Raw genomic sequence first — 15,478 nt, 5'->3', positions numbered from 1 at the left:
AATGGTATGTGCACATACTAACATAAACATATAAAAGATATGTTCAGATGCTAAAATGTATATTTTTATTTTTATAAATATATAAAAGAGTTCAATTTGTGCTTTATGCTATAAATCGTGTTTTCTAACCTCCAGGTAGTGACAGACGGAAACCTGAAATCCACCACAGCGACTACTATAGACAGCGGTGGGATTTCACCAAAGGCCAGCACTGAACAAATGGATTCCAAACTCAATGGAAAATCCTTTAAAAAGTCTCTTCCATCAACTAAGAAAACCAACAAGAGAGGTATGACGCAACCAGTTGGTCTGGATAACAAAAACACGCCATGTGCATGATAACATTTAAATAAACTGTTTATCTTTGTCCAAAAACAGTGTGCTTCTGGAAGTACTGCTCTCAGAACTAAGATTTGCAGCCTGTTTGACCCGCATTTCACCAAGCAACAAATCCTGTTCTCAAACAGAGATGCTTAAGCTCTTCCCGACGGACCATCAATAACAAGACTGACTCCTCTGACCTCTGTGACGTGTGTACCTTTGACTTTGTGCACGAATTGCTCTTAACCTTCGATCTACAACATCTTCGTTGTTGCAAGCACCAATAAAAATGACAAAGCATGCAAAAATATTGTGATAATAAAGAGAACTTTATTTTTCTACAGATACCTCTTTCGGTGATCATTGCAAAATAAGACAGAGCGATGCGCATTGCTGCGATTGGCCTCACTGTACTAGTGTTTGCACAAGTTCTCAAAGCTCAAACTTAGAGGTCACTATGGTGATGATGAGGTAGCAAGTCGACTAGAAAGACAAGCTGTTGATATTATGCCTCCTAAATTGATCTGATTGCTCTGTTGCTTGGGTGACGTTCAAGGAGACCCTTCAAAATACAAGAGAACAAGTCAAATGAAGTCTTTTCATTTCGTCCGTCGTCTGCGGCGATCAATGCGACTCGCGTATCAAGATCTCATTCTTCACACGACCCTCGTTCACGACGGCAATAGGAAATTAAAAACCACGAAGACTTGATGAATTCTGATTAGTTTAATTAAAGTCTCCTCGTCAGAGCTTCATAAGGCGTTTGCGCAAGGTTACATAGTTGCATAAATAGCGTGTTTTAAGTTCTGTGCACAGATTTAAAAAAACAATCAAATCGAAATGAAGAAGCAGTTTGGTCCTAAGCTTGGAAAGACAAAACAATCACAATCAGTAATTAGTAAACCTGTGGATAATAACCTCATGTGATGATACAAAAGGAGAGTTGGTGATAGTGTAAAATAAACATGATTTCTTTAAATAGAAAATGCAAATAGAAAATGCATGTGTAAATATACTGGCCTGACCAGAGGAAGCATAAGTAAAAATTCAAATATGCAAAAAATAGAAAGAAAAATTCAGAAACATTGAGATCCATAGCTTAAAAGTGATTGAGACTTGGTCAAGGCCTTTGTGAAATATTATGAATGCATAACATCTAGTCTATATGATCTGTGAAGACAGACAGATTGTTAAAAGTACTAACAAAGTATTTTATTCTATGCATCTGGTCTTATAGTCTTTTCTTGGTCCTGCCATTGATTGAAGGAAAACGGATGCCAATCTACTCATTTATGATTAATATACCACAGTGCAGCTCCACCAGTGAGTGCACACATAAACACAAACACAAACAAACATACGACACACATGAGCATGTGACTCTGAGCTAGCACTACTCGTCTTGTTATCCTGAACTATTTGATCTTTTTGGCGACATCCAGGTAAGCGAACTCGATCTCGCGCTCAGCAGGGCAGGTGTTCATGAACTCCTCTCTCTTGTAGGCGTTATTCAAATATTTCCAAATCCCTGTCATCTCAGCAGGGATCTCAAAACCCCTGTACTTCCTGGCAACAATCTATAACAGAGAATGGAGGCAGTAAAATCTAGCAAATGCATTCTTTGCAAAGAAAAATGTGTGCATGCCAGAATTACTGGCCCTAAAATTTGTGCAATTGTGCCGTATTTGTGTTTTTGTATATACATATATACAGTTAAGGTCAAAAGTTTACATCCCCCTTTCAGAATCTGCAAAATATTAATTCTTTTACCAAAATAAGACGGATCATACAAAATGACTATATGATTTTGAGATCCATCTTTTCACACTGAGGACAACTGAGGGACTCATATGCAACTATTACAGAAGGTTCAAACGCTCACTGACGCTCCAGAAGGAAAAACCATGCATTAAGAGCCGGGGGTGAAAACCTTTGAACAGAATGGAGATGTGTGCATTTTTCTTATTTTGCCTGAATATCATATTTTTTCATTTAGTACTGTCCTTCAGAGGCTAGAAGATTACATGTTACATGTTTCCCAGAAGACAAAATAAGTTAAATTTACCCAGACCTTCAAATTCAAAAGTTTTCACCCCCGGCTCTTAATGCATGGTTTTTCCTTCTGGAGCATCAGTGAGTGTTTGAAGCTTCTGTAATAGTTGCATATGAGTCCCTCAGTTGTCCTCAGTGTGAAAAGCTGGTTCTCAAAATCATACAGTCATTGTTGGAATCTATTCAAAATAAGAATCTGTGGGATCTGATGGATTTTTCTGAAGAACAGCAGGCGGTTTAACTGTTCAGGACAAACAAGGCACTCATGAACAACTATCACTAAACAAAAAACTAAAAACCACACTAAAAAAAAAAAACAAACACAGCTGTGGATCTATCAGGTAACAACACAGAATCTTTTGCACAGGGTTATTTTTATAAATTCAATCTTTTATGTGAAATATCTTATTCAGGTCAGTACTAAATAAACAATAACATGCATTTTGTATGATCCCTCTTATTTTGGTAAAATAAGTAACATTTTGAAGATTCTGATAAGGGGATGTACACTTTTGACTTCAACTGTATATGTAAATTAATACAACTAAAATAAAAAGAAAAGAAAAGACATAGCATGAGAGATTGAAAGTGTAGAAAAGGAAAGACATACTTTAATGATGTGTAGTTTGGGCAGCAGGTTGCAGTCGGCCAACGTGAGTTCGGCTCCATCCAGAAAACTGCGTGTGGACACACCGGGATCATCCATGCTGTTGGCATCTATTTCCTCTGCGAGCGGCGTCTGCAGATACTCATCCAACCTCTTCAGAGATTTCAGAAGAGCTTTCTCCAGACCTTAATACATTTAATACAAGTCCAAATTAAAACAGAATTACAGAAGAATTTCACAAGCTTGAATAAAACCAATTAATCTCACCCTCATTGGCTTCTTTCCTAGGGTTCTTGATGTAGGCGGAAAACTTGGCAAACACATCTATTCCTGCTGTGTTGGATTCTGGATGCTTCACTGCCAACTTTGGGTATCTAAAAAATGTCCCAGGGTTATTTTTTATTTATTTTTTTAATTTAGCAACAAAAGTATCTGATGCAATGGGAAATGAAGCGATATAGAAAGTACTGTGGTGGGACCAGTCGTTCCTCAAGAAACTCCTCGATCTTGTTGACGTCCACCAGCACCTCTCCGTTGAAGGTCATGAACGGCGGGTTGGTTCCTGGAGCGAGATCCTGCAGATCTGCTGGCTTCCTGTGGGACACAGAAAAACAAACCAGCCATCATCTAGTTTGCTATTGCAAACTAAAACTACAGCAGAGATGCAATATTTACCCTTCATATAAAAAAAGTGTGGGAACCTCTGAAAGCTCTAAAAGATTTATAAATATCTAAAGCTATTTAAAAAAAAAATTTTTTTAACTGAAATCAAGCTAAAATAAAATATATACACTGCTGCTCAAAAGTTTGGGATCAGTAAGATTTTTTTTTATTTTTATTTTTTTTTATTGTAATGTACTTTGAAAAATAATGTATTTCTGTGATGTAAAGCTGAATTTTCATTAGCTATTACTCCAGTCTTCAGCGTCACATGATCCTTTAAAAATCGTCTCAATACTGATTTATTACTTTTATTATCAATGTTGGAAACAGTGCTGCTTAATATTTTTTTGAACCTGAGTTTCAGGATTCTATGATGAATAAAAAGTTTAAAAGAACAGCATTTATTTAAAATATAAATCTTTTCTAACAATATAAGTCTTTTCTATCACTTTTTTTAATCAGTTTAGCACACCCTTGCTGAATAAAAGTATTAATTACTTTCAAAGAAAGAAAGAAAGAAAAATAATTACTGACCCCGAACTTTGAAAGGTAGTGTATATTGTTACAAAAGATTTTAAACAAATTCTGTTCTTTTTAACATTTTATTGATCAAATAATTCTGAAAAAAGTCCAAAAACAGTATTAAGCGCACCGTAAATATATCAAAACTTAATTTTTGATTAGTAGTATGCATTGCTGAGAACTTCATTTGCACAACTTTTAAGAAAATTGCTCAATATTTAGATTTTTTGATTCCATACATCAATGGAAAGCTTACTCATTCAGCTTTCAGATGGTGTATAAAATGTTATATATATATATATATAAAAAAAAAACAATTGTAGATAAATAATACTAAAATAACACAAATGAAATTCCCATATTAATTGGTAAGCAAAGGTATCTTAATGAAGTTAAATAAGATCCTGATTTCAATTAAATTTCTATGTGATTCTGTTTATCAGAATAACGTCTTAAAATGTTCTACATTTATATGCATGCAGATGCTTGTATCCAAAGCAGCTGAATTTGCATTCAAGACATGCATTTTATCACTTTATGCATTCAATGGCAATCGAACCCACAACTTTGTTTGTGATGCTGTGTGAGTCACGCTCGACGCTGTGAACTACAGGAACATCCTAATGGGAAATATGTGTTGTCAAAGATCTTGTTTGTGTCATTGTGTCTTCATCTGTGAATATGTGCTTCACCTCTTGAGATCCACAGTGGTGACGTTGAAGATGACTCCTTTCAGCCAGAGGATCATGAAGAGTCTCTGAGAGAACGGACAGTTCCCAATACTCTCTCCATCACTGCCGGCCTGAGAGACACACACAGATTATCCCATCATTCCTGTCATTACAAACATTCATGCTCTTCAAGAGAGAGTACAATGGGCTTGAAGGAGCTTTTGATTTTATTTGCTCTGTGCACTGCAAAAATGTCCTGATGCATGAAGACATAATATGATAAAATTATGATTTTAAGGGAAGTTTCAAATATAAAATTACTTAAAAGATTTTTTTTTTGAGTCAAATACTTTGGCTTCAAAATGTACAGAAAATCCAGAATAATACAGAGATAATTAAAAAGACTTGACATGTTATGAGATATATTTATTAACATTTCACTTTAAAGCATTTATATTATTATAAATTATTATTATATTATTAAATATATTATATATTATACTAAATTATTTCAAATAGGCATTGGTACATATTCACCTAAACAAGTTACTTTTAAGTGGTTATTTACTCAATAAATTACACTTATATTTACAGTAGATGACTTCTTTTAACATTTTGTTTCACGCAAATTAAATGGCAATAAAAAGGTAAATTAGGTAATGGAAAAAAATGAATTCTGTCATCATCGACTCCCCTTCAATTTTTCAGTTTCTTTCTTCTATTGAGCACCGAAGAAGATATTTTTAAGAGTTCACGGTAGCCATTGACTCTCATGGTATTTTTTACCACATACTATAGAAATCAATGGCTACCATCATCTGTTTGGTTTCCGACATTCTTCAAAATATACCCTGCCTGTCAAAAGTCTGGGATCAGTAAGATTTTTTTATGTATTTTAGCGTATTTTTAATGTATTTTAAATAAGTTTCTAATGCTCATCTAGGCTGCGTTTTTTTTTTTAATCAAAAATACAGAAATAATTTCTATTTCCATTTCTATTTCTAACATTCCTGAATCCTGAAAAAACTATCACAGGTTCAAAAAAAAATGATTGGAAACCATTATTTTATATTGTAATAACATTTTGCAATATTATTGTTTTTTTCTGTATTTTTTTGATCAAATAAATGCAGCCTTGATGAGCATAGGAGACTTTAAACTTTAAAAAACACAAGTCTTACTGATCCCAAACTTCTGAGCAGCAGTGTATTATTGACGGTGGCCATTGACTTTCATAATATTTTTTCCACAATAAGGAAGTCAATGGCTTATTTAAAGCTGCTTAATGGTTTTCGTAAAGTATTGTGGGGTTTGATGTGGCTGAATGCTTCCTTAAAGCATAGTTCATCCAAAAATGTAAAATCTGCCATAATTTACTTACTATCAAGTTGTTCCAAACCTGTATGAATTTCTTCAGATGTTGAACACAAAAGAAGATATGTTGAAGAATGCATCAACCAAACAGTTGATGGTAGCCATTGACTTTCATAGTATGGAGAGAAAAAAAATACTATGGAAGGCAATGGCTACCGTCAACTGTTTTTCAAAATATCATCTTTTGTTGACGGAGGCCATTGCCTTCCATTATATTTTGTATGGCATATTTTGTAGCTTATTTGGCTTTAAGGAGCCAAAACCATTAACCATTTCCATTATTGTGGAAAAAATATTATGGAATGCAATGGCCACCATCAACAAAAGATGATATTTTAAAAAACAGTTGACGGTAGCCATTTATTTCCATAGTATTTTTTTTCTCCATACTCTGAAAGTCAACGGTTACTATTAACTGTTTGGTTGCTAGCATTCTTCAAAATATCTTCTTTTGTGTTCAACATCTAAATAGATTCAATCAGGTTTGGAACAACTTGACAGTGAGTAAATAATGACTTATTTTAACATTTTTGGGTGAACTATCCTTTAAGGAAGCATTCAGCCTCATTAAACCCCACAATACTTTATGGAAACCATTAAGGAGCCAAATAAGCTTACACTGTTGAGCAACAGAACAAACATCACAAGATGTTTATTTAGAGCACAGTACCAGGAATTCTGAGTCAGTACTCAAGCCTAGCATGATTTCCCATTCAGAATATGAAAAACAAAGTCGTTATTTCTTCAAAGGTTCAATGTGAGAACGTCTTACCTTCACAAACAGCTCAATGCTAGGAAATCCCAATTTTTTAGCTGCTACATCAAACCAAGCCATGGTCAAATATTGCTGCAGATGCGCTGCTTTCACATGACTCACAAATCAACAACATTAAATGCTTTCTCAAAACTCTGCATGTATAAAACGTGTTTTCTTCAGTTCTTTGTGCATCCAGAATGACTGATTTAATTTGGTAAGAGTCTGTCTTCATGTGCTGTGGGTGTTTGGGATGGAAAAAGCGGTCGAACACGCAGGATGAGACACTGAGACGTTTGTTCATTGTTATCAGCAATAGAGACGCCGTTCATGAGATGTGTGTTATGAAAGCAGTTTACAGATCAACACTGTAAAAAATGTTATTTGTGATGATGGGATTCTCTACTATGATTTCCAGCACAATAATCTAGAAATAAACTATATTGTAAACAGGGTTCCCACTCAAAGCCGAATGTCAAATTCGCTTTAATGACCTATCATGAACAGAAAAACAGGCCGCACTTTGATATTTTTCCTTTACTATTTCTGGGTCATTCTACATAAATGCCCACTTTTAGTATGGCAAAATGTCTTAAAATGTATTTATTTTTCTAACATTTAAACGTGTTTAAAGACCATATTATTAGATAACTTTTGACTTTTTAAATACACATAAATGACAGCTTTAATTTTTTTTGTGCATTTATTTAAAGACCATATGTACCATGTTTGTCACTGGTGTTACCTTATTTCTTTGGCAATATTAAAGGTTTTTATGACATATTATTTCTCGATTTTTTCAGCACATGTAGTCAGTTACAGAAAAATAATGAAAATGTAAGAAATAAGGAGATTATGTTTTATTTATTTAATGTGACAGAAAAAAACACAGTAACACCAGTAAATCACAATAAATCATCAGTGACATACATAAGACCATGGTTATACTCACTAAATGAAGTAGTTTAATCCATTTGTATTCTAGGCTTTTTTTACAGTTTACTAACAATAAAGTATAGATCACACCAGTGAGCTCAACTAAAAGCCTCACATGAAATCATGAGATGAATGAGAACATTTCTGATAACTAAAAAAGCGACAGTGGACTTATCATGGGCCTTTCCTCATAGATCTTTAGAAAATAAGAATAAGGAAGTCAAATGATGTTATCAGTCTGATTTTTATTTTAAAATAAAAGATTTTTGTTAAAATGTAACACCAGTGACACAACTTCAAGGGACCACTAATTTCATTATATATTTTATAATATTTCTTCAGCGTTTTTTTTATGACATTTATATTTATATCTGATAGTTGTGAATACATTATTGTATTTTAAATGGTAAAAAAAAAAAAAACTTAAATAAAGCACTTTATCTCTGTACATGCCTGTAGGGATGAGTTTTGTGGTGCTTGGAATTCTATATATTGAATTCAAAACAAATATTGCCATGTTGATGGTTCAAGAAGGTGAAACTGTTCAATGAACATATTGTTTAATTTTAAAGTATAAAGAAATTGTAACCTTAAAGTGTTTTTCATGTGTAATATTTCTGTAAAGGCTAGGGACAAAAAATGACATTTCTATTGAATGACCTTTTGACAGCAATTTTTTTTTAATGCTTTCCAGGTTTAAAAGCTCTGAAGGATTTTATGTGCATCATTTAGTCTTTTTATTTCTTCGAATTTCATTTTTGCTTTTCTGTCGTCTACTTTCAACACCCAGTTTTAGAAGTGGTCATTTTGTAGCCAAAGCACTTGAAATGTACATTTTCCTGGCATGTTTGCTTTAGTTAGCAGGTACAGCCTGGTGACTGCATTTGACTTAATATGACATTTGACTTTTCTTTTTTTTTTTTTTATTCATTATCTGACAGCAACAATGGACCAATAAACACTACCTCAGAATTACTGCTGTTTCTGTATGCCTGGGTTTTAGGAAGTTAATTTATTACTGTTTTACTGTATTTATGACTCTGGGGGTTATGAATGATTATGTGAGGTCTGTTCACCTGAAGATAAGCTACCATATTAACAGGCTTTGATGAGGGAAAATCAGACCAGCAGAAGACCAGCAGAGGGCAGAGCTTCATCTTTAACCAGAACTGCAAATAATCAGGCTCTGTGATCATGCAAAAGTGTGTGCCAGTCCAAAAAAACAAAGTTCAGACTCTGTTTTAATAAGCCAACATATGCACACTTGTCCGCAAAGCAATTACATCACATTAATGAAATTTCATAATTTCATATTTAATGCCAAGTTTACTGTGGGGCAATAAACAACTGCCTAGCAACCACTCAGAACACCCATAAACCAATCCAGAAACCCTCAGTCACTCAGACTAACAAACATGTTAATCAGATTAGTGTGTGGAGGAATGCTGGAACACGATTAACCCACTACACTATTCACTTACAAACACATTATTCACTTAGAAATACATGAGCAAAGAGGCAAAACAGATCACTTGAGTCAATAAAGGATAAGAATCATCTGTTTAATCACTGAATAACAGGCATCTTTAATTAGATAACGGTCAGCACATGTCCTCACTTAGATCCTGTTACCAAAGCAAAACTACCACAACAAATACAAACCAATAATGAGACTAAAAATAATGCTTGTTATTATTTGTTAGTGATCTGAACCGTTCAGAGATTGTAGGAGTTGCACTTTTCCACTGAAACATGCAAACAAAAGCCGTCTTTGTTACGGGAATCACTCTGCAGAAACATAAAGGGTGGGATTTAAGGGCATTTTTACCAGGCTTAATGTCCTGCTGCTAGGCCTCCTTCATAAAACAAGAATCTGGCTGTGAGCACTTGGTTATGAATGTTTTAAAGAATTCTAAAAAAAAAAAAAAAAAAAAGTAAAACAAACAAATAAAATAAAACTATTGCTGTAGTTTTGCTTGGTTAAGAACAACATAGTTTAACAAATAAAATGTATAAATGTAAAATAAAATAAAATAAAATAATTAAATAATTATGTATATAAATACATAAATGTAACTACTATTGCTGTAGTTTTGCTTATTGGAACAACAAAGTTTAACAAATAAAATAAAATAGATTAAAAAAATAATAAAATAAAATAGAAAATAAAATAAAATAAAATAAAATAAAACAAAACAAAACAAAACAAAATAAATGAAAAATGCTCTGCCTCCTTTATAAAACAAGAATCTGGCTGTGAGCGCTTGGTTATGAATGTTTTAAACAATTAAAAAAAAAAAAAAAAAATAAATAAATAAATAAATAAATATATATATATATATATATATATATATATATTAATAAATAAATCAACAAAATAAAACCATTGCTGTAGCTTTGCTTGGTTAAGAATAAAATAGTTTAACAAATTAAATAAATACATTAAAAGTAAATTAAAATTAAATAATTAAGTAATTATTTAAATAAATACATAAATTTAACTACTATTGCTGTAGTTTTGCTTATTGGAAAAACAAAATTTAACAAACAAAAAAAAATAGATAAAAAAATAAATAAATAAAATAAAAATAAAATAAATACATTTTAAACAAAATAAATACAAAAGTCAAAACTATTATTGCTGTAGTTTTGTTCATAGGGAAAACAAAGTTTATCAATTTAAATAAATATATATTGCTATAATTTTGCTTGGTTAGGAAGCACACTCAGTTAAATTAAATGTAATAGAAATGCATACATACATAAATCTATAAATAAAGAAAAAGAAATAAAATCAATTGAAGTTTCACTACAACAGTTGAAAAAGTTTGATTTTTTTTTATTAACATTATTGATTAAGAACCACACGCATTGTAATAAATTAATAAATAGGCCTAAATAAATAAATACATATTGCTGTAGTTTGAAAAACAAAGTTGCACTGCATCTATGTTGCACTTTTTAGTGTGCTTTATTGCATTAACATTGCTAAAATGAAGCCAAGAAAATAGAAATGAATTGATACCTAAAGCCAGTTCTTTCCTAATGTTTGTTGAGAGGATACTTTATGTGGTATTTTCTATTAGAACATTCTAGAATCGATTAAGAAACACCACAGCCGGTTGTGTCAGATTCATTTTTAGCTCACCAACCAATCCATCAGCTCAACAACCTGCCAAGAATTATCTCAATTAACTAAGTGCATTATATCACCAGCAACAACCATTTATACAACACAACACAAACAGGGTGGGACGTTTGACTTAAACCTTATTTCTTAAACCTTAAGCTTAAATATACGTTTTTTTTTTTTGTTACATGAACAACTGTAACTAAAGCATTTATAAACACCATGCACTGCAGCTTAGTCTAAACTATTAAAATTTCTTGTCAGATTAGTGGATGTTACATAAAAAAACTTAATTTTAGCTTTAAAGGCCAGTTAAAATGCATTAGTTACTAGTATATGGTATATTTTATATGATTACCCTGAAATAATACGGTGATCAAGCTACAACAAGCTTAACCAATTTGTAGTAACATTGCCCTGGACTGGGAATTACAGTCTGGTTTTCTAGAAGCGGGATGACAGCTGACCAACTGACCAGTAGAGCAAAGACATTAATGCAATTAGTGTTGGTGATAGTAAGACCATCTGTTGAGCAGAAGGACATGCTGTCATTGTAGGAAACTGTATGCTAATGTGGCTAACAAGACACCCTTACCATGCTTATTTTTACAATAAGACACAATGCATTATTCTGTCAGTGTTTCTACAAAAATCTGATTTTTGTTTGCTTTTTGACAGTTTATATGTATGTAACATCCTGTCCTCCCTGTAAAATTCACCACAGTAATCACAGTAATTTTTTAAAATATTTATTTTTACCAGTATTATTTAGCATTGTTTATATACTATTATATGAATGTATTTTTATATTCCTGATTTAATTTAAATTTGGTTTTGGGCTTTAGTAATTCTGTCATATATTTTTATTTCCATTAACTTTAGCTTTAATTATTTTATTTCAGCTAGCTGCAAACATTTAAACATTTATTTATTTATTTATTTTTTAAGTTAAGATTTCTGTAATTTATATTTCATTTCATTTGAGATTAATTTTTAATTATTAATAGTTTTAGTTAATCCTAACAACACTGTCAGTGAGGTCACTTTTATTTTTACCCTGTTTATTAACTTTATTTGATTACAAAAAACAGTAAAAATTTAGAAATATAACTGCAATTTCACATAACCATTTTCTATGTGAATATATGCTAAAATGTGATTTAAAGCTGAATTTTCAGCATCATTACTCCAGTCTTCAGAAATCATTCTAATATGCTGATTTGCTGCTCAAAAAACATTTCTGATTATTTCCAATGTTATTTTCAATATTTTTCAGGATTCTTTGATTAATAGAACGTTCAAAAGAACAGCATTTATTTGAAATACAATTTTCAAAAAGCTTTATAAATAAATTTTAATCAATTTAATGCATCCTTAGTGAAAAAAGCATTCTCATTGACCCCAAACTTTTGAACAGTAGTGTATATAACAACCTTTTCTTACAAAAAAATAAAAAATTACTACACTAATTAGTTCCCACAAAAACTCTAAAATATTCATTGTCAATAAAGTAAAACTGCAGTCGCTTGGTATGAGCTATTACTAAAATCAAAGTAAAGCTTCTGACGCTTTTCAGATTGCATACTACCTTAGTACACTGTAAAAAAACTATTTGTTGAGTCAACCTAAAATAATTTGTTACCTGGCTGCCTTAAAATTTTAAGTTCAGCCGACTCAAATAAGTTTAGTCATCTTGAAATGTTATGTGACAACTTAGATATTTCAGTTTATTAAACTTAAAATTTGAAGGCAGCTGGGTAACAAACCCAGCTTTTAAGTTAGACAAACCAAATGTTTAGTTCAGTCACTAAAAACAACTTAACATTTAAAGTTGACTAAACATATTTGAGTTGACTGAACTTAAAATTTTACGGCAGCATTGTAACAAATTGACTCAACAAAGTTTTTTACAGTGTAGGCCTACAGTTTTAGGCCTGTTTTTTTCTTCTCTCTTTCATGGACTTGTATTTACTCTAATATATAGATAAATATTGAGCATCATCTGACTTTAGCTAACAATATAAGGTACCTTCACATAGAGGGAGATCTGCTGGTCATGTGAACCGCCCTCCTGCTGAGCTGAAGTCGCCATCGTTGTCATATTCACTGGAGGTTTTTCTTCTTCCTGTTGAACTACAGCAGCTGGCATCCCAGAGCACCCATTCGCCATGGTGACCTCTTGAACTTTTGCCTTGATATTCACCTCTCCTTCAATGCCCCAGCTCACGCTTTTGACCCGACTGCTGAGGGGCTTCGGCGGCTCTTGAAAATGGGCATCTGAGCTCTCGCTGGCTTTCAGCCAGGCAGGTATGGTGACTTTACGCCCCCCCTGGGCTTTCCTCCTGGGCTCATCTTCAATGACAGCTTTGAGCTCTTCTAGCCAGTTTCCCGCCCCCTCCTCTATAGGTGCTGGCATTTCTTGGTTGACCTGTCTTGGCTGTTCCTTTGCAGGGTCACCTCCCTCTGCGACTTCCAGTTTGTCATTGCAGAGCTGTTCCTGCTTCTTGCACGCCCCCTCTTTTACAACCTCAGGATCATCAAGTGGCTGTTCCGCCTCCTCTACAGGAAGCTCCTCCTTCTTGACCTGTTTTGGCTCTTCTGTAATCTCTACAAATTTTTGAGACTCATCTTGAATCATTTCAATGCCTTTTACCTCTTTATCATCTCCTCTTGTCTCCTCAGGACCATTGGCAATAACTTTTTGTGTATCCGCTACCTCACATTCAAAGCTCTCCAAATTGGTGTCGCCCACCACCTGTTGCAGCCGCTTTAGTTCTTCATGTTCTTGCACGGCGCTTTCCACCAACTGATCTGAATTCTGGACCATCTCCTCTATGGTTCCACCAATTATATCAGCTGATGGTTGCTCTGTTACAACACAATCAATCGCCCTTTCCTCTGGTGCATTGTAAGTGATGCACGTCTCTTCATCACTATTTGTTTCTAAGGCATCATTGTGTATTGGCTCTCCAACTTCTGTGCAGTCCTCTAATAAAGGCACCTCGGTTGTAGACTGCTCTTCACCAACATTATCAAACTTTGCTGGTTCTTCCTCTTCCCCAAGACTCTGAAAGTCTTTTACACATTCAACTTCACTGGTAGAAACCATCTTTGGCTCTTCGTCTACATCGTTTTTTACCCCCTCATCATCCCAACTTTCCACTTTCACCTCTTCATGCTTCACTTCTTCCAAAAGTATGTCACTTTTTACTTGCTGAGTTTGATCTTCTGTGGGCTTGTTTTTGATTTTCTCAAGAAGGTCACAGGTAAACTCTCTTACCTCAGACAGGAGCAGATCCTGATGTTCCTCTGTTTCCGTCTGCCTTTCACTCAAGGTCTGAATTTCATCGCTTTCCTTTTCATCTTCATACAGCGTTTCCAATTTGTGATCTCCTCGATCCTTCTCCAGTTCTTTCAATGCTCCTGCAAGCTCTTCAGCTTCGATTCGAAGTTCTGGAACTTGCGTTTGCGTTGTCGTTGGCAGTTCAGCCATTACCTCTAACTCAGGTGTTGTTAGTTTGGTGGTTATGTCCACTTCTTCTTTCTCCATCTCTCCAGTATTTACCTCCTCCGTAAATTTGTTTTGCAGAACCTCTGTCTCTTGGTTAACTTGCTCCTTCATGTCTGCCATAATGTCCTCCACCTCTGTTTTATGGATGATCACGTCTGTAGAAGGCATTACATTGCTTTCTCCACTATCGTCATCTCCAATGTTGATATCCTCGTCCACCTCTTCAGCTAGTTCAACCTCATCTTCCTCCTCCTCTTCCTCCGCAGTCCTCCGATCTTCCATCTCCATGCATGACCCTACAGGACTGTGGATGACAGCTCCGTTAGAAATCTCCATATTGACACTCATATCGCTTTTGGCCTGGGCCATAATTAAAAACTTAGAAGAGTGTTTAGAGTTTTATATGACTGCGTAGACCTTGCACAACTAGCTCACCAACGCTCTTCTCCTGTCTACCTCTGCAGTCTAGGTTCTGTGGAGGTAACTAGGACTTACTCTCTCTCCCCTCCTTTTTCCTCTGGAGGATTATGGTAAATTTCAGATTCTGATCCCCACATGACTTGCCTGCCCTCTCAAATCCGCTCCAATGGGAGCCTGGTCAGCTCAAGATGATCGGTTTAAGGGCAGGGCACTTATTTAAAGTAAATTAAATTTTCCATATATATGAGTAATAAGAGTTAATTTGCAAAAACAGAAATTTCTTTTATTATTCATTCCAATTAATCTCAAACTGCATTCGGGATATTTTGTAAAAAAAAAAAAAAAAAAAAAAAAAAAAATTTAATCCCAGAGCCATTTAACTATAAAATGATGCAATATTAGTTAATAGGCTTTCATTCTGTTGGCAAGGCTTCAAAATTAAAAATTTTAACTAGATTTTTTTTATCAAGTGTGGCATATAAAGCAAATACTCACTTTATTCATGTTACCTCATTTG

General features: G+C 33.8%; 2 protein-coding genes across 3 annotated transcripts in view; one reads left to right on the top strand and one right to left on the bottom strand.

Moving 5' to 3' along the window:
• urp2 (urotensin II-related peptide) overlaps positions 1 to 666 on the top strand; it is a 7,780-nt gene extending 7,114 nt beyond the window's left edge. Inside the window, exons 3-4 of the mRNA XM_073842698.1 lie at positions 140 to 289; positions 379 to 666. Of these exons, the coding sequence (XP_073698799.1) occupies positions 140 to 289; positions 379 to 410 (182 nt within the window). The 3' untranslated portion in view covers positions 411 to 666. The remainder of the gene's footprint in view (positions 1 to 139; positions 290 to 378) is intronic.
• Positions 667 to 1,032: 366 nt separating this feature from the next.
• Positions 1,033 to 15,021, bottom strand: LOC141336497 (chloride intracellular channel protein 4). 2 transcript variants are annotated; one of them, XM_073842147.1, is made up of 6 exons: positions 13,060 to 15,021; positions 4,858 to 4,967; positions 3,449 to 3,574; positions 3,248 to 3,354; positions 2,984 to 3,165; positions 1,033 to 1,898 (listed from the first exon to the last, which is right to left on the bottom strand). In XM_073842147.1, the coding sequence occupies exons 1-6, from the start codon at positions 14,908 to 14,910 to the stop codon at positions 1,737 to 1,739; spliced, it is 2,538 nt and encodes an 845-aa protein (XP_073698248.1). In that variant the 5' UTR covers positions 14,911 to 15,021; the 3' UTR covers positions 1,033 to 1,736. The 2 variants fall into 2 exon arrangements, with proteins under 2 accessions (XP_073698248.1, XP_073698250.1); XM_073842149.1 differs by lacking the exon at positions 13,060 to 15,021 and adding an exon at positions 6,983 to 7,163.
• Positions 15,022 to 15,478: the final 457 nt, after the last annotated feature.

Source organism: Garra rufa, chromosome 6 (assembly GCF_049309525.1).
Source record: "Garra rufa chromosome 6, GarRuf1.0, whole genome shotgun sequence".
NCBI classification, from domain to species: Eukaryota; Metazoa; Chordata; class Actinopteri; order Cypriniformes; family Cyprinidae; genus Garra; species Garra rufa.
Note: the sequence above shows the minus strand (reverse complement) of the source record. Positions and strands in the feature narration are given on the sequence as shown.